Genomic DNA, 19,375 nt, shown 5'->3' on the forward strand with positions numbered 1-19,375 from the left:
TAATAAATGTTATTTGCAGTTAACAATTTTCTTTTTTCTTTATTACAATATTTATGGCAAGACTAGGTATATTTCCATACAATTCAATGTTATAAGTAAAAAAGTATAACAATACTGACAAATTAAGTACAAAAAGAACTTAAAATACCTCAGCTTAATTATTATTAGTTCATCGATTTTAGTCCTTAGCGTTTTTCAGAGATGACAATTTTAATTGATAGATCCATGTGGGGTTTAGTAGAAGCTTAACTTCAAGTTTATGGTCGCCAACACTTAATGTAACTTCGCAATTAATTATGGCTACTGTTATTAATTATCTTAAAAAATAGTATGATAGTTTTTGAAGGAAAAATCTCTAGTATTCTCATGTGTTTTGATGAAAAAAAGCCAATCTCGACAGCTTTCATGAAAGTGAAAAATATACAAAATTTTTTAAAGAATTTACATGAAACTTTGTGGTATTATGACTAGGTTACTTGTACTATATTCAGTATATATAGGCCTTATATTATAGGGTAGTATTGGTAGAGATAGAATGTTTTTCTCTCCCTCTAGCCTTAAGAGAATACATTTTCTCTCACTTATCAAGTGAACTAATAGGATCATACGTATTTATAATAGATTATAAATTTTAACATTCATTTTATAAATAATAACTATAATAAGAAAATATAAAAAATAGATAGGCGTACATTATAAAACATTAGTAATCATAGCGGACATGATCAGAAAAACGAAAAACTTAATTAACGCTTTGATTAAATGTTATTTCTAGTATTTATTAAAACTACAATAGAAGCTAATGCTGTGATGAATGATGCTGTGACGGTCGTCGCGTCGGATTTAAACCAACCCTCCACAGGTTCACTGAAAATCAATGAAATGTTATGTAAGTTTACTATAAATTACTTCAAAAATGTTTTTTTTTTTATGTCATAGCGGGCACCTGAGCTGGTGGTTCGTTCGCTGATGAACATTCGCAGTCTCAGACCTATGAGAATACGCTGCCCGCTTTTAAGTGATAAAGGGATAAGGAAAATATTGATGACAGAAAGAAGGAGTGGACTTGGAAGGGCTAGGAGAAGGAAATAGGCCTCCGGCTCCCCACTCACCATACGAATCACAAATAGCAAGCTATTATTTCACTCCGGTTTTCTGTGGGGGTTTGGTACTTCCCCGGTGCGAGCTGGCCCAATTCGTGCCGAAGCGTGCTCGACTCCCACAATGTATATCTCAGAAAGAATTCTCGTCTCTTTTGTAAAGTTTAGTGCATTTTTTTTATTTAAAATGATTTTCGAAATGGCAACAATTACGAAAATCATTGAAAATCATTATAAAATAAGGCAACATTCTATATCCTGGTCAATAGTGACAATAATTCATCTGTGTATACGTCTGTGCCCAGTTATACTCGTACTAATCTTGCCTTTACAGTAGACTCAGTGCCGTATTAGCAAAATATTTCATTTATCTCGATTCATTCGGATAACAACGAAGGTAATATTACTAGTATGTTATCTGTGGTAACAGGAAGAAAATTTAAGGGTAGCTATTTGTGCTCACGTTTATTTTATTTAAGCCATAGATCATACTCATCATCTTGCTTATATCATAATTTATTCAACATACAATATATATGTGTGTGTAGCCTTAAATTGGGATTGAGGATATAGGTGGATATAGGTTAGCTAAATTGCCTATAAGTATTTTCTGTTACGCAAACTCTATTTATGTTAAACAAAACTAAATATATATATTTAGCTTTAGCTCAGTATTAATGTACTATGCAAAATTAACTGAGACATTATTGAAAAAATACATATTTTTTAGAAACCCCATCGACACATAGATAAAAGCTACGTTTATTACTCATTGCAATATAATTTTGTCCACTTTACCCTTTACATAAGGGTTTCATTAACTACTAGGATGCCTTGGCTGCACTTGGGAACTATGAAATATGACGTTGGTCCCAATAAGGGTTATTAGGACCTAGATAAGAATCAATTTTTTTTAAAGTTCGTGTGAAAATGAGAAATGTATACTAAAATTAATTGACTATCCAAAAACGCAATATAAGTTATAATATTCGAAAGAAAAACCGGAATAAAAAAGGCAGGACTTCGGGATACAGGATATAAGAAGAAAAATAAATTTAGGTAGATATTACATGATTTTTTTTTATCTATAAAACTACTTCATTATATGTATCATAATTAATAGCAAATTCAGGAGTACAAAACAAGACAGATTCTAGTTAAACTTGGCATTATATTGGCGTATATGCTTATCTTGTTGATTAATTGGATTGTATGTTTATTGATCTTATTTTTAAAAGGTCGTCTTTCTCGTTTTTGTAAAAAACAAATAGTTTTTTTCTTTATCTCTATTTTAAATAAAAAATAAAATGTATAGAATGTACATATGTCTGTGTGTTATTAATTCCTAGAAATTGAATCCATTAGTAACTTGTTTAGGCACAATAAAATCAAAGTATGAAAAAATATCGCTATACAAAAACTTAAGCATTAATAATCTCGGCTTAAGCCTTGCTCATAAAAAATTGACATTGAATTTAACAGTACGTTTTTTTCGTAAGCGAATTATCATAAGTATAAAATTAAGTTCACTAAAGGCTTTATTTCATATCTATAACACTCAAATTAACAATAAAATATCCTACAATATTCCAATAACGCCGCACGCGACGCGCCCACCAGCGTTGCCTGTCTTCCTTGAATCAGGGTGGTCCGATCTGCCGAAATCGTCAGCTTTTTCGTGTAGAACCACAGCTCTTCCCAGAATGCAATGCGGGCCATACAATGAGATGCCGCTGTCCACGAAGTCCAGGGTCGCTACAGAGTTCTCGTTAAAAACAATGTTGCCTAAATCGCCGACGTGTCTGTTTTCATCGTTGGGGTGACCGTGGTCTTTCTGCAGAGCATATAACTTATCAATGACATGACAATAAGAGGTTATGGTGATAACCTTTGCTAATTTCACACGTGCAGTTACAATGTTTATAAATATACTTATACATTAAATGTGTTATACAAGATTAAAACATGGCTATTCAATTGTTATGTGTCTTTCTCTTGATTTAATTAGCTTTGCTACCGTGGATATTGCTTAAAATTGTATACAAATAAAAACAAACTTTACAAAGATATTAATGCGCACGCATCAGGGTTAATGGTTTTAACATTGATGAATAAAAACATGCACGTATAAACACACTTTTTGTGCAAAACTTGATTGTTAAACTACATTAAAGTAAATTGCGCTATATTTTACTACTGATTTCCCCATTTGCTGTACTTATTGACACTTTTCGATTATTTTTATACATTGGCTGTTAGCGCCGGCTTCGCCCGTGGTACATATATGCCTATGTCAATCAGTGCAGTTGCAGTTTTGTAATGGTGAAAGAATTTTTTAAATCAGTTCAGCAGTTTTTGATTGAAAACGATACGAGCATACAGAAATACAAAAGTTTCCTCTTTATAATATTAGTGTAGATGATGATGATGAAGTGGTCACTCTGGGGACCTCGGACCAGGCGAGAAAGGAAATAAAACAATTTTAAAATTTATCTGCGCGTTCCACACGACCACTGTATGAAACAGCGAAGAAAATATTGCGAGAAAACCGGCCATGTCCAGAAATCAAAAGTTCGACATGTAACATCTGCCAACCCGCGGTTGGCCAGAAGCCCGTGTAGGGTCACATTGCAGGGGCAATGGGATAATATATGAGCTGTAGATGACCTGTCAAATTAACTGACAGATTAGCTAGAATCCAGACCTCTTGAAATTAGCCCTCAAGCTTGCAAAACAACAGAGTCCAATAATGCAAAATTAGCTCTATGCCTTAATTATCTTGCAGCATATTCAAACTTACATGCTCAGGGTTGAAATGTGGTCCAGTGGACAGACATCCCCCAGTGATGTCTCCCTTCTCATGCACGTGGAAGCCATACTGGCCAGCTGGTAGACCGACAATCACACCCTCCACTCGGACCTTGTTGGTGTCCACCTGAGTGAATGTTATGTTACCGTGGATGTCGTTCTTGCGAAATGGGTCAGATAAGAACACCTTCGCTTGAAGTGGAGCCTGGAAATGAACAAGTTATGGGGTTAAAAAACTTTTTAACGGATTTTAAACGCGATTTATTCATTAGTCATACAAAAATTGTAAGTAGGTGGAGGTAGTTCACAAACAACAATTTTTGTATGACCTTCAAGACATATAACATCTCAGTCTCCCGTGACCACGCTCGCTGTAAAGTGTTCGAAACGTTGGGTTAATAATATAATGAATATTTCTCGTTTAAAATCCGTTAAAAAGTTTTTAATTTCTAAATGTATAATACTCGCGTAAAACCAAACGCAAGAAAATACTAAGTTATGGGGTAATAATATAGAAAGAATAGAAAAAAAATTGATCACGTGGAGGGATATGAGCCCGCGTCTTTAGGCCATACCGTAGCAATCCAATCCCGCCCCGTCATTATTTATTTTTTTTTTTTTTTTCAAAATTTCTCGTTAATAAAGCATTTCAATGCTGTGCAACAAAAAATTAATAAGTTAAGGGGTTGTGTTATTTCGTTCAAATTTAAAACATGTTTTAGAATGTATTAGTTCAGAGAGCCTCTTATGGTACAATAAAATATGTGGAACAGGAAAATCCAGAGAATTTTGTCGCTTAAGAACCAAAAATTTTACGATATACATATTATGTACGATTAAAATGTCTAATTAACATGATTTTAATAGGTTAACTACAGAATTTATTGAAAACTCTTCTTTGTAGAATGATAAAAATGTTATGACGTTTCAGTGCTTTTAGAAGTCTAATTGAATATATAAATATTAGTTTGAGTTTAAGAATAACGTGTTTCTGATAAAATCTTCTTAATAAATAACAATTAATAATAAAAATTTAAGTATTACACTATATACTCAACTAGCATGTAACATAAATATACATCAATTCATATACTAGGAGTATTGTTAGTTAAATAGTAAATTAAACAATGTTAAAGCACTCACTTAATAAACTGATCTTTCAATTTATCTGCGCATGTAGATAACACCACTGCTTAAGACGGTGAAGGAAAACATCGTGAGGAAACCGGCATGTCCAAGAATCAAAAGTTCGACGACATGTGACATCTGCCAAGCCGCACTTGGCCAGCGTGGTGGATTATGGCCTGAACCCTCATAGGAGGCCTGTGTCCCAGCAGCGGGAACATATATGGGCTGATGACGAAAGCACTTACTTGGTCATATTGTGCTGAAACAGCGGCCAGCACTGCAAACACTGGTAAGAGAATTATCGCCATTTTCACTTATGATCTGTAAATAAACAAGTTTTCGTAACACATTTATATAAGACTAGCTGCGCCCCGCGGTTTCACCCGCGTTAGTCCGCATTCCGTAGGAATTTCGGGAAAGAAAGTTACCTATATATTATTCCAGTTGTCCAGCTGTCTACGTACCAATTTTTATTGCAATCGGTTCTGTAGTTTTTGCGTGAAAGAGAAACAAACACATGTCACACATCCTTACAAACCTTCGCATTTATAATATTAGTAGGATGTTTTTAAACTGCACAGTTACACAAATACCTATTATAAGGGAGTGTATAAATATAATAAGTTAATTGTATTAGTATGAAACCATCCATTACAAAGCCATTCAATACATGTGGAATGAATACTAGATAGCTAACAAAACAAATTATGCATAATTTTACACAAAACAACGCACGATCTCTTCGCCTTTCAGACGTCAAAGTAAAGAATTACATCAATATTCACCGTACAAATAAGTGTTAGGTACTAACATATGTCACACACGTTTTCATAACAAAAAAGAGCACAAATGATTTAAAATACTTAAAAAAAAACCAAGAGTTTATGAAATCGGTTATTTCTTTACACTCGTGCCCCAATACTGGTACTTAACCAACAGTTGTAAATTCATTAGAAATCTATTAAAGCTACACAAAATTTTGAATCTATATCCGTACGTAGTGTCATTGGTATGAACGATACATCTATTGCTTAATAACGAAGTACAATTATAACGTAAGGTTTCCCGAACTTTTTGGTTACAAAAATTGTTTTTATGACTATAAAACCTTCATATATGCCCTTTCATGTCTTGATACTCTCAAATATCAACGACTGAAGCATTATGAATAAGCAGCATATCTAGTATTTATCTTTTTTATCAATGTGTAGCGCAGAGATGATGTAATATAGGTTATGTGAATGTATACGGAATTTACCGCCATCAAATGTCGATCTAGACATCCTATAATAACTAAATGTAACGTAGTCTTAAAATATAGAGGACGAATAAAGTCCACAAGTATTTAATACGAATTTAATTTACAAAAATTATTAACTGTCATTTATAGCGTTATACCACGACTTATGAAATGAAAAATAATTTTTTCAATTGCTTAAAGGTAAATTTATTTATTTTTTTATTAATTATATATCAGTCATAAACTGCGGATTTAAAGTTTGTTCTCACAACAAAAAACAACATATTATTGTCTTAGCTTTACAATACCTAATATTAAATATTCCGATAATTAATTAATCATGTTGTTTTACATTGCACATAATGTATAAACATTCAACGGAATCTTTCAAATAAAAATTATACAATAAAAAATAAACATTTAAATTAAGATCTCTATTTTCTATGCAAAACCACAGATTATACACAGATTGCATAATAATTAAACGTTTCGAAAGCATTCATCTTTTGTTCCACATTCATATGCACTGGGCATATAAACAAAATTCGAATACGATCGATAATAAATCTTAGCCGCCTAGAAATAACGTTAAAAATTCAACGATCCAATAGGCAGGTGCTTGAAGATTGTTATTTATTAAAGGTCAAATGAACAAAGGAATTATAATGACTTTCCTGATGATACATATTCCGATTATTTATACCACAGAAAATGTACTGTGTATTATCTATATACAGTGTATAGATTAATGAAAGATCTTGTTTCCTTAAGAAAAATGAAAAACAATGTACTACGTATATTGCTACCTAGGTTTCAATAAATACTGTTAAGTAACTGCAGTATAGGATCAAATAGAGGCTCTTATTGTCGGAGGCCAAGACTCACTTTGGGTCACTGCGCCACTATAGTAAGTAAGTAATTAACTGCAGTAGAAACGTTAGGGAATGGAGAATAAGTGCAATCGAAAATAATTATTTTCAACATAAACTAAACCTTTAAGTCAAGTAAACTTTCAAATAAAAAATACATCAACATCGGCTCACCCATTCGATGTTCCGAGGTAAACACAAACAAAGCGGAGTCGATACTCCTAGGTTTTGTTGTTCCGTTCAAAACAGATAAGAGCACGTCAATATCTATCAAACATGTTTAGATAGTTAAGAAATGCAACACGTACCGCTGGAGCCGGTTATTATTTCACTATATTACGAAAACACGTCTAAGAACACATTACAAAATAATTTGTAACCTGTTAATATTGGGAACTAAATTTATGAGTTTTTTTTCAATATATGAGACGTTATAATCAGTTAAAAATGCAAAGTTATTTATCGTAAGATGATAAATTAGTGCGATGCTTAAGCAGATATATGAAATAAATTCGCAGGTTATTTAAATCTAGAATTTGAGTACTAAAAATACGAAAACCTAATAAATACATGACCGGTAAAAATTGTGGAATTGGCAGTTTAATTTCACATAAAAAGTAACGTAATTTATTATTTGAATTGGTACTATATTATAGACGCTTTAAACAGTTTGATAAATCGTTTCTGTAGACTATTAAAATTAACAAAAAATTAAGTATGTATCAGCACAGATAATAATAAACTAGGTAAATAAATGTGTTATGGTTAAATAATATAGTGTGTAAACCATTTCATTTTATAAATAGGTACTTAACTTCAAAATATTTTTACTTCAGCAATACAATATTTTTTTTAATAAATAGAAAATAGCAAGTAGATACATTTGAAAGTTTAAAAGCTCTGAAATATAAAGTTAAAAGTGATATATCTACCTATATATTCATTAAAATCGATTTCTTTAACTGGACAATTATAATATTTAAATATAATATTTCATGCTGCAAACGTTTCTATTCACAAATGTTTGTATCAAAATAATGGAATAATTTAAATTTAAGCGATTTCAAAATGATACTATATGTTTTCTATCTTTAAAATTAATAACATCACAAATAGAAAACGCATTAAATAGTCGCAATAGATTAAACAATTATTGACTATTTCTAAAACTTGTACCCATAGATATAAAATCTCACATAAACTCAAAGAATAAGCACAAATTCTCCAAAAATTAACACTAAAAACATCATGCAATATTTATTTAAATTCACACGAGACACACATAGATTCTTAAATAAACACAATATATTGAAGACACGACTTACCTCTACGTTACCGAACTGTGAATGCGAGATACAATCCCTCAGAGCGCATGTAGCATAATTGACCATTATAAATTGATCCCTCGAATCTAGCTTCTTTTACACACGAGATTGATCCGTATAATTATCTTGTTATAACAGTAAATAGGTCTAGCCCGCTGGTCGTAAACAAATTATTTTCATTGCTAAAGTTCGATTAAACTAGAACCTAAATTGTCAATGTATATTTAATTATAGTTATTTCTTGTGGCGAAGCGTCAATATATGTTGCATTGGCAATGCACTCAATTATAAAATACTAGGTTTCTACTCGTTACTTCGTCCGGATTGTTAAAGGAACAGTCTCGTTCATACCTTGTGCTAAATTTCATTTAAATCGATAGAGTAGTTAATGTGTGAAGGAGAGACAGCCAGACATAGCAACTCGTACTTTTTTATATTGTAAATTGTACTACCTTTTAATTATAATTGCCGTAACTGAAGTGGGAAAAGGGATCTTAATGTTCAGTAAATGCAAAAATTACGAAATTAAAAGAAAAAATTCATAAAAACCAAAAACTGCGCTGTTTACTTCGAGCTACACAAAAATCACATTTTAGCTCAAAAGAAATGTCTTTCAAAGTAAACGAAAGTTTTGAAGTTCGTATGAAATAAGCATGTTTGTTTTTTGAGGCTATAAATAAAACAAAAAAAAAAGCTGCATTCGTTTCAGTACTAAATAACAGAAAAACATAAGAAACATTGTGTAATACGTTTTTATATAAGGTAATATAACTTACTTGATAATAGAACAAACTGATGCTCTAACCATTCTTTCTTATTTTACAACCGATTTTAAAATTGGATCAATTTCCTATCAAACACAAAAAGCATCACGCCAATGGATTGAAAACTCACAGAGCTATCTAGTTACAGAACGCAAAAAAAACATCCGACTTAAGAGCCTACTTCATTTTTGGGAACGTCGGTTATATTGCATAATATATATAAAACGGTTATAATATATATTGCAAAATTAATAGATATTGTAGTAATATAAATTCCAAATTTCTTAACTCCATAATATACTAATAACTCAGGTCATATAATTTCATATAAAAAGAAAGGAAGAAAAAACGTTTAATCACAAATACAAAACGTCAAATTTTCTTTTTATTTTTAACAATAAGTATGTAACAAGTATTTCAAATACGGTCTTGAAGTTGTTATTATTATTTCTAATTAGGTGTACTACTCAGCATAGCGGAGTAGCGCCGGTCTTTCAGCGGTTCGTTTGCTTGTGACGCCGCCAGAAAGGTTTTTTATGTAATAAACAATGTATTAAATTGCTAATAAACATACATCTTTAATTTAAACCGCCTATGCAATTCAACTTCAGTTTAAATATACATTGTATGGGTATATTATAAATGATAATGAAAAGCTGATCGCTATTTTAAAAATTCTGAACAAAGACATGATTCCTGAGTACGTGCTATTATTAAAAATGCACAAGAAAATCTACGTCTGTCTGTCTCTTTTTCGCGGCTAAACCACTGAACCGATTTGGATTTCTTTGCACGAAGATAGTTTAAGACCCAAGAAAAGACAGGATAGATAGTTTCTATCCCAGAAACGGGAACAATGCGGTTAAGATGTGGTATTGTCTGTCTTTTCCTTTAACTGCGCAAGCGAAGTCGCAGGCGGAAAGCTAGTAGGCTATAGGCAAAGTCGGGATAGACCGCTAGTGTATACTCGAGTAAAACCAACCTAATGAAAACACAATATCATCCTAAAGACGATGAACCACTTTTAAGACTTCGTTATAGCGTGATAGGTCTACGGTCATCGCTTTAAAAGGAAAATAAAAGCCGACAACCTGAAATGAGATGATGAACTGGTTCTCTTATTGCACAATATATTGCAATTTCTCAAATAAACACGTCAAGCGTGACATATTACCAAAATAAATATTATTAGCAAGGACTACACTCAGGACTTGAGCGCTGTTTTATTCTGAAAAACAACTCCAGGTGTTTTAATCATCTCTAAATTATAATTAGAGTTAATATAAATACTCTTTGATATGTTGATATTATTATATATGATGTTTTACATTTTCAAAAATGTACTGAACAGAACTAGAGGACGTTCGCAGCGTCATTTTGCGGGCCCTATTTTTGAACTGTGGTTTTAGTTTATTTAATATTTTTTTATTATATTAATGTAAGAGTAACTTAAATATATTAATTAAAAAAGCAAAATACACTAACACTACTCGAAGTATTACACGGAATATAAGAAGGCTTTTTTATTAATATTTATTTGATTAGTCCGATTTGTTTTATTAATTTAAGCCACTTTCATTTTATGTACTTATTGGAAATTTCGATAAAAAATTATTACTCGCCCATCTATTTTTGTTAAATACAATACATAGGATCGAACTTTACAAAAATGATAAAATATTGAATTTTAAATCTTCAAGGAATATTAAACGAATGTCCTTAATGTCAAGGTCATTGACATACAAATTACTTCTTTTTATTACAAAAAAATGTATATACCTAGTTCATTTCCTTATACTATCACAGTGTTTTTGTCTCAACAAAATATTCTTTCAATAACTAATCTTCATGCTATACTAGCTGCGCCCTGCGGTTTCACCCGCGTAAGTCCGTATCCCGTAGGAATATCGGGATAAAACTTGCTTATATTTTATTCCAGTTGTCCAGCTGTGTACGTACCAAATTTCATTGCAATCGGTTCAGTATTTTTTGCGTGAAAGAGCAACGAACACACACACATCCTTACAAACTTTCGCATTTATAATATTAGTAAGATTGTAGACCAGCTTATACCCGCGGCTTCACACGCGTTAAATTCGGAGTATTTTTCGATGTTATTATACATATAAACCTACTTCTTGAATCACTTAATGTATTAAAATCCCCATCAAAATCTATTGCGTGGTTTAAAAATCTAAGCACACATACATAGATACAGACGCGGGAAGCCATTTTGCTTTATGCTTATTTTAATGCGTAATACAGATAAACAATGCAAATGACACCTTGTTGTTATTTTTTAATCACATATTACTTGTTTATATTTACACGATAAAGCTAAAAAGATTTCGATACATCGCAATTTGCCAATAAACGGACGGTGAAAGAGAAATCGAACGATAACAATTGTTTTGTTTATTATCTACAATGCTTTTAATGTGATAATGAATAAAATAAATGTATTGTAACTTTTTATTACTATGAGATAATATCCTTTTAGTCCTGAAGGGACAATACAAAGCTAATACGTAATTTATGACAGCCCGCAAAAGCTAATATTATAAATTATATGAACTTAAATAATTAACAGAACTTTATATTATTAAAATATATATATCTATTTGCTATTCTATTTAATACTTCGCGGAGGATTTAATTGTTTTTTTTTTACGTCATCGTCGGCATTGGAGCTGGTGGGTCCAATGCCTCCGCTACCACCGTCCATGAAATGTTCATGACCGGTGGTAGGGGAGGCGTTAGGTCGATTGCAGACCTTGCACAAATGGGTTTCCTGCTTGAAATTGGATAGGGATTAAGAAAGGATTGACGAGAAGAACAAAGAAAAGGCCTGGGAAGGGTACGGAAAAGGATAAGGGCCTCCGGCTGCCCCACGCACCGAACGAAACACAGTAGCCTACTGGCTACTACTACACACCGGTCTTCTATGGAAGTAGGTTACAATAAAAACAAAACGTATTTATATGTAGTGCATAGTAAATACCAAAGTGCTTCGGCATAGAGTAACTTATATACTACGTAAGTATATGTGTATTAATATATGATGCGTTGTTATTCTTCGCTCATAAGTCATAACTAAACATAAAACAAGCTTTGCTTAGTACAGAAGATAGACAATAGATGGCGTTATGCACGGTGTATAAATATTTTTTCCCAACCATCGACTTTCTGTCGATATACTTATCGAATTACTGGACCTGCCTTGCTCATTTTCAACTTTTCGAAACATGAATATATTTTAAATCTTATCAACAATTTGAATATATGGAACCCTTGAAAGCCATGGTGTCACTCACGAGTCAAGAGGTACTTAATCTCTGGATGTACAGATCTGATCAGCTGTGTGTCATCTGTGTGAATCAGTGTCAACTTTATCAATAAATTCCTAATAATATTATAAATGCAAAAGTTTGTAAGGACGTGTGTGTGTTTGTTGCTCTTTTACGCAAAACCTAATGAACCGATTGTAATGAAATTTGGTACGTAGACAGCTGGACAACTGGAATAACATATAGGCAACTTTTTATCACGATATTCCTACGGAATACGGACTTACGCGGATGAAACCACGGGGCGCAGCTAGTAAGAAATAAAGAAAATTAAACAACACTAGTTCTAAGTAACAACCCTTTAAACACACAAACTCTTGGCACAGATTACTAAATAGTTACTGCTTTTTCGTTTGTTTACAGAGTGAGTTTACGACGCATACATAAGACTACATACATAACAAACTAGGCATTAGGTACCTGTTAAAGCAATTACGATATTTCGTCTCATCTGGAACGCCTTGGTCTAGTTATTACTCACTACTAAAGTTCATTAACGAGTTATACATCGCAAAGTGACCTTTAATACTCCGGCCATGATGGTAACCTGCTCGCCTTACATACCCAATGCAATGTTACAATGTCTCGATATAATGCTTCGATTAAAATATTTTTAGTAGATATTGAATGTAACAACCGTATTCGAAAATCAAAATCATAATAATATCATGTTTTCAATTATCACAGATAATATAATGATATTTTGTCTGGCCATAAATAATGTTTCAATAAAAAAACCATGCCACATTTGAATTTAGAATCCCTACGAATATTATAATAATTGGGATAGTAACTCCTGTCTATTCATTTACATAAAAGTAAATGAATAGACATCAAGGAAGCGATTTTGGATGAAATTTGGCGCAGAAATATTATTGTACAATTGAAATGGAGTGGGGTGATAAAGAGCACAACTTGAAGAAACAGCATTATATAAATTTAGTAGACCATCCGTACAGTAAGCTTTTGTTCGCGAAATACTCTCTCCTCCTCCTCTACAGGTACAAAACTTAATATCTTATTTATTTCCATATTTATTAAGACTATATCAGTCAGGAACCTAGTACATTCTGGTAGTGGGTGATATTGAATATAAAAAAAAAATGTTTATTTCTGAACCATACAATGGCCGATGATTTATGTTTATGATATTTAATTAAAACACCACTTTGATAAAAAAAAAGACAAACGTCCAGTAACATTGGGTTTTTCTTCAATATATTATCACTTAATTTTTTTTTTAATTCGAACCAGTAGTTCCTATTGTTAGCAAATGAAAAGCACACAAACAAACTCTTCATATTATTAGTATACAAGTACAGATAACAGAAAATATATATCGTATAGAATATAAAGACATAACCTTGAAAACTTGATTTGTTTATCTAATACATTCAGTATTGTATGACAAACAGGTAAACGTTAGTATAAAACAGTGAATTATTACCCTATAGTTAATCTTCAACGAATCCTTAAAACATTTCACCAAGCATTTTTATTCGCGCCAATATAAAAATTCGTTCTATTCTAAAAAACTCTTTAGACGTTACAAAAAATGATTTATTTAAATTCCGTAAAATTAAAACAAAAACGCTTTTTTATAGAATGTCAACCAATAAGAACTTCAATCACTACGCCTTATAATTTTTATTATAGAGCAATTACATTTTGTTTTAATTAAAACACAATACCGTACTTATCTAAGAAAAGTTCGGTGTATCACAAAAACTCCGCTATGTAGGTAATTCTTTATTTCTTTCTGGTTGTCATATATCTGACCAAACACTAACATCCCACAATTAACAATAAAGCACTTACCGAACAAAAACACTTTAAAACTTTATGCACACACGACACTGTTCAAGATCAGGCGCAACACTGCAGTACCTGACTGTGTACTGTGAAGTGGAAAGCCTTGTTGATAAGAAATCGTCTAAGAAAGTACTGCGACCTAAATTGAGGTTAGCGTAACCTCTTTTTAGGACACCTTAGAAAAGTATTTAGTACTAATATTCGTAGTAATGAGTAATACACTATTTACAAACAAAACAACATAACAATCAATCCTTTTTAGTAATTTACAAGCCAAACAGATCTTTTTTTAAAATATATGTACCGATTAAAGTAGAGATACCAAAACTACTTGAACAATAATATTATGCTAGGAAGAGCCTTTAACTTTAAAGGAGCAAAATTTACGTATTGAAAATTTGCTATAAGAAAACGAACAGTCAGAACAAAAGTACAGTAGATGTAGCAGCGCATAGACAATAATAAACCTCTATAACAAATTTCACAAAGATATGATAAACTGTTTTCTCGTGAAAGAGAAGTAAACATCCATAATTTCTTACACACATTTGCGTTTAGAATATTAATAGGAATTATAGGCAAAAAGTCCTTTGGAAAAATCTATATATTAAATAACAGCTTATTTGCTATCCAGCAAGTAGATGATGTCGGACCTAGTAACCATAAATTAACCATTTCAGAACAATTTAACAATAACGAGGTCCCCCAACACATGATATAAGAAACAATAACAACGCAACGAACATAACGTATATTCGATTCCATAAGCTGTGCAACAATAGGCTATTCCAATTAGCTATACAACACCCTCAACCAGGTTCCGGGGTGTATCCTTTTGAGTCAGAGTCAGGTAAGGGAGGCGCTGGTTCACCCTGCAACTGCGAGAGGGCGCAGCGGACGGCAGATAACATTTCTGGCGTCGACTTTCGACTGCGCGGCGCGTGCGGTCGGTGGGGACGGGACGCGCGCTCGGTTGTCGCTGTCCCTTCTATAACAAGGAATATAATCGAAATAACAGATATAGATAAATCTAAAAAAACACGTTTTAATGATAGAATCAACTAAAATTCCTCACTTGCTCTGATGCGTGCATTCTACATATACAGTATACTCTGTCATTTCGTAAGGAAATTATTTCATGATCATGGTCATGACGATCCTAATCAGGATAACAAGATACACTTGAATAATTATTGAAATTTCATCGATCCTTGATTTACATATATATAGCGTACAAAGATTGAATTATCCATTCATTAAAAGTAAAAATCTAGCCGGAAAAAAATCGTTTATATACCTACAGGTAATAAAAGAGTGTTAAAAAATAAGGTTCAGGATCAGCGGTGGCTCAGTGGGCAGATCTCAGACTTAAATAAAAAGTCGGGGCTACAAGACCGGACGAGCATCACAAGATACATAATTCGATTTTTAAATTTTTCTACACCATTATTCACATCACCATAGCGCGAAAGGGTGAAGGAAAACGTCGTGAGAAAACCGGCATATCGAAGAATCAAAGTTCGACGGCATGCGACATCTGTACGATTTAACGAATAGCCTACACTTCAGGTATGCAATGCACAAAATAAAGCTTTGTCTACCTTTTCACCGGAGAAATAATAACAACCTTTTACAAAGAATCCATAGTATTATTTAGTTAAAGCGCTGAGCACTGCATCCTGAAGCGCGAATTACCCTTTTCCAAGCACAGAGGTACGTGACTAAGTAATTATGTAGGTATATACTAATTGGTATCGCACGACAAGCTGTTAAATAACCGTGACCGAAATATATCCGAATATGCTGTTGCATTTTATAAATTACTAGCTGCGCCCCGCGGTTACACCCGCGTAAGTCCGTGTCCCGTAAGAATATCGGGATAAAAAGTTGCCTATATGTTATTCCACTTGTCCAGATGTCTACATACCAAATTTCATTGCAATCGGTTCAGTAGGTTTTGCATGAAAGAGCAACAAACACACGCACATCCTTACAAACTTTCGTATTTATAATATTAGAAGGATTAGTAGGAAGTAGGATAGTAGGATAGGATATATAGTAGGAAAATTGCTTAGTGCCATCTATTGACCATCTCAAGTTTCTAAAACATTCGTGGAACCGTCCAAAGAGAGGTAAAAAATCTAGGCAATGGAATTCAATTACTAATGTTATAAATGGGAAAGTCTGTTGGTCTTTTCTTCACGCCTAAATGGATGAAATTGGTGCAGAAATTATTAAAAAGGGTTTTTTTATGTCATAAAGTACACACTATATATAACTACATAGGTTAGTTTTTATCACGAACTATACGAGTAAAACCAAGGGACTGTTTCCTTTCACTACACGAGCGAAGCCGCGGGTAAAAGCTACTTCTTAGTAAGGAGAAGTTTATGGGTGGGGTCGATAATGAATTTCAATAACCAGTCTTTTATTAATTCTATAATTCTTTATTAATTATTGCTGTAACAGTGTTCCTGAAATAGTTTTGTCAAAACATAATCCAAGTGGCCATGAGTTACGCTAAAATAAGTGAAATTACTTATCGAATATATTACAATTAACTATACAAATTATATACTTTACACAATAAGTATCGAGTTGTAATTATTTAAATAATTTGGAAATTAAATTCAGAGCACCTACTTACGTATTTTTTTATATTTTAGGCAATAGTCTTTGTTAGTAAAATCTACTATTACTTAAACATTTTACGTTATACGTCATATCTATCTTGTTTATTTAACCAAATAAATAACAAAAATTAAAGTAATGAAAAAAACATTCGACTCATAATATATTTTTTCCTACCATTTAATTATCATAAAAATCCTACTAATATTATAAATGCGAAAGTTTGTAAGGATGTGTGTGTGTTTGTTGCTCTTTCACGCAAAAACTACAGAACCGATTGCAATGAAATTTGGTACGTAGACAGCTGGACAACTGGAATAACATATAGGAAACTTTTTATCCCGATATTCCTACGGGATACGGACTTACGCGGGTGAAAGCCGCGGAGCGCATCTAGTATCTACATATTTTACAGCTGTAACTGTTACTAAATAATATCTAATGTACGTTAAACGTTTATTTATACTTTATTAATAATAACTGAAGAACCCATGCTCCCACACAGGGAATCCTAGTGTGGGAGCATGGGTTCTTAATCTATATATATATAACAAAATTTTTTGATAAATAAATTATTGTTTACTGTTATTGTTAACTCACGATGCACTGTAGGCCGGTCCCGTTCCATGCCATCGTCAAGTTTTTCGCAGCACGTACAAAAGTAGCAAGGTATCCCGGGCACCCCACAGCACAGCGCGCCCCACAACCATTTGTTAAGTGTACTACCAGCTCGAGACCACGCCGTCGGTCTGTTTTGGTCGTACACGAAGTCCCGGTTCATTACGACACCATAGCGATGTTTTTATTTCTTTTTTCGTTAGCTGTGGCGTGACGGCGGCTCTGTTTTGACAGGTGTTTGACGTTTGTTCTTTTTTTTTAAATAGATGTGTAAGGAGGTGGTAAGGATGGTTCGCATGTCCAAGTAGTTAGGACTAAATAGGATTTTTAACTATATATGCTACAGTATTAGATATATAGTAATGTGTAATATGTGAAAGTAGATTTTGAGTCGTATTCTGTAGTTTAGGGCACTAACATTTTTCACATACAAACTAGTTAAAACTCCACGGCGCCATGGTAAATATATAGTTTGAATATTGGGCAATCTAACACAATGATTATTTTTAACATAACTAAAGTAAACCACCGCGAAAATGTATGAATCACAATTCGAAGCTTTAAAATAAAAAAGTACCATCAAAATCGGTTCACCCGGCCGAAATTTCTGAGTTAACAAACACATGAAAATGTAGTCTAATTGAAAACGTCATTCTTTAAAGCCAGTGAAAATAAATTTCAATTTGTAGCATGAGTTCATAAGTTGATCGCGTTCAACCAAACAAACCATCCAGCTATCATTATATTAATTAGAAAAGCTTATTTATACTAACGTTATAACGCTGAAGAGTTTGTTTGTTTGTTTGGTTGAACAAACTAATCTCAAGAATTACTGATCCGATTTGAAAAATGATTTCAGTGTAAGAGCGATCATTTATTGAGGAAGGCTATAGGCATTTATACCACGGGCGAATCCGGGGCGGACCGCTAGTAAAATTACATTCTTACAGTGATGAAGTCGTCTCCAGACCCCTTCGGCAATAACCTGCATGTCAAGTTAGTAAAATACACCTATGAATCATACGAACCATCAATTGTTTAAAATTTTAATTACAGAAATTAAAATAATTGTTACTTGATTTCAGTTAAAGGTCATAGTGTGATAATAACGTATAATACTGGACAAACATTCACAAAAACACCTGTTCACACATAGGTACATTAAGCAGTGAATGTCCTCTGGGTTTGCCTGTGAAATATTAATGGGTCTAAAGTGTAAAAAGGTACCCTATTACCACAGATAATATAATACTGTACATTAAGACTTCTGTGTCCGTATGTGTGTCAGTCTGTCACTCCACTGTCACAGATATGATGTATGTCTATTTGCTATAGCAATAAATAATATAAAATCGAGGTTAAGCTACACTTGTCACGATCATTAACTGGATGGGCGTTTTTTTTTGCTGTTGCGCCTTCGCTTGTAATACGTACGAAATCATCAGTGCCGCGAGTCCGACACGCACTTGACCGACTATTTTTGCTTCCAAGGATCAAAATAATGTTCACTAATGTGTATTATTAAAATTATTACTAGTACAGTATCATGTTGTATGATAGTATCAAAGAGGCTGCCTTATTTTCTTCGTTTATTTTTAGTAAATATGATTATAAAAATACAAATCAATAAATACCGAGATATGCAATTATATTACTTATATATATTATATATAGTGTTTTATATAAATACAGGTTTCTAATATTAATATACTTTAATACCTCAACAAAAATCT

The 19,375-nt window shown here is 32.7% G+C and overlaps 2 protein-coding genes across 3 annotated transcripts; both read right to left on the reverse strand.

Moving 5' to 3' along the window:
* Positions 1 to 471: 471 nt before the first annotated feature.
* On the reverse strand, positions 472 to 14,549 carry LOC119835187 (superoxide dismutase [Cu-Zn] 2-like). Of its 2 annotated transcripts, none has more exons than XM_038359880.1 (5): positions 14,400 to 14,549; positions 5,282 to 5,357; positions 3,901 to 4,113; positions 2,684 to 2,934; positions 472 to 867 (listed from the first exon to the last, which is right to left on the reverse strand). In XM_038359880.1, exons 2-5 carry the CDS (start codon positions 5,342 to 5,344, stop codon positions 759 to 761), a joined length of 636 nt encoding a protein of 211 aa, XP_038215808.1. In that variant the 5' UTR covers positions 5,345 to 5,357; positions 14,400 to 14,549; the 3' UTR covers positions 472 to 758. The 2 variants fall into 2 exon arrangements, with proteins under 2 accessions (XP_038215808.1, XP_038215809.1); XM_038359881.1 differs by lacking the exon at positions 14,400 to 14,549 and adding an exon at positions 8,471 to 8,575.
* A 323-nt stretch (positions 14,550 to 14,872) lies between these two features.
* Positions 14,873 to 17,868, reverse strand: LOC119835189. The gene is made up of 2 exons (XM_038359883.1): positions 17,625 to 17,868; positions 14,873 to 15,381 (listed from the first exon to the last, which is right to left on the reverse strand). The coding sequence occupies exons 1-2, from the start codon at positions 17,803 to 17,805 to the stop codon at positions 15,203 to 15,205; spliced, it is 360 nt and encodes a 119-aa protein (XP_038215811.1). The 5' UTR covers positions 17,806 to 17,868; the 3' UTR covers positions 14,873 to 15,202.
* Positions 17,869 to 19,375: the final 1,507 nt, after the last annotated feature.

The sequence above is a fragment of the Zerene cesonia genome, chromosome 20 (genome assembly GCF_012273895.1).
Source record: "Zerene cesonia ecotype Mississippi chromosome 20, Zerene_cesonia_1.1, whole genome shotgun sequence".
In the NCBI taxonomy this organism is placed as follows: Eukaryota; Metazoa; Arthropoda; class Insecta; order Lepidoptera; family Pieridae; genus Zerene; species Zerene cesonia.

What these genes read in the sequence shown, in the direction of transcription:
- LOC119835189 (XM_038359883.1), bottom strand. Translation starts at nt 17,805, where the DNA reads ATGAACCGGGACTTCGTGTACGACCAAAACAGACCGACGGCGTGGTCT. An exon ending in GGACCGGCCTACAGTGCATC is followed by an intron (nt 15,382 to 17,624) that starts GTGAGTTAACAA and finishes TCCTTGTTATAG; the next exon opens with AAGGGACAGCGACAACCGAG.
- LOC119835187 (XM_038359880.1), bottom strand. Translation starts at nt 5,344, where the DNA reads ATGGCGATAATTCTCTTACCAGTGTTTGCAGTGCTGGCCGCTGTTTCA. An exon ending in TTTCAGCACAATATGACCAA is followed by an intron (nt 4,114 to 5,281) that starts GTAAGTGCTTTC and finishes GTTCATTTCCAG; the next exon opens with GCTCCACTTCAAGCGAAGGT. An exon ending in TGCGGCGTTATTGGAATATT is followed by an intron (nt 868 to 2,683) that starts GTAGGATATTTT and finishes ATTGATTTTCAG; the next exon opens with TGAACCTGTGGAGGGTTGGT.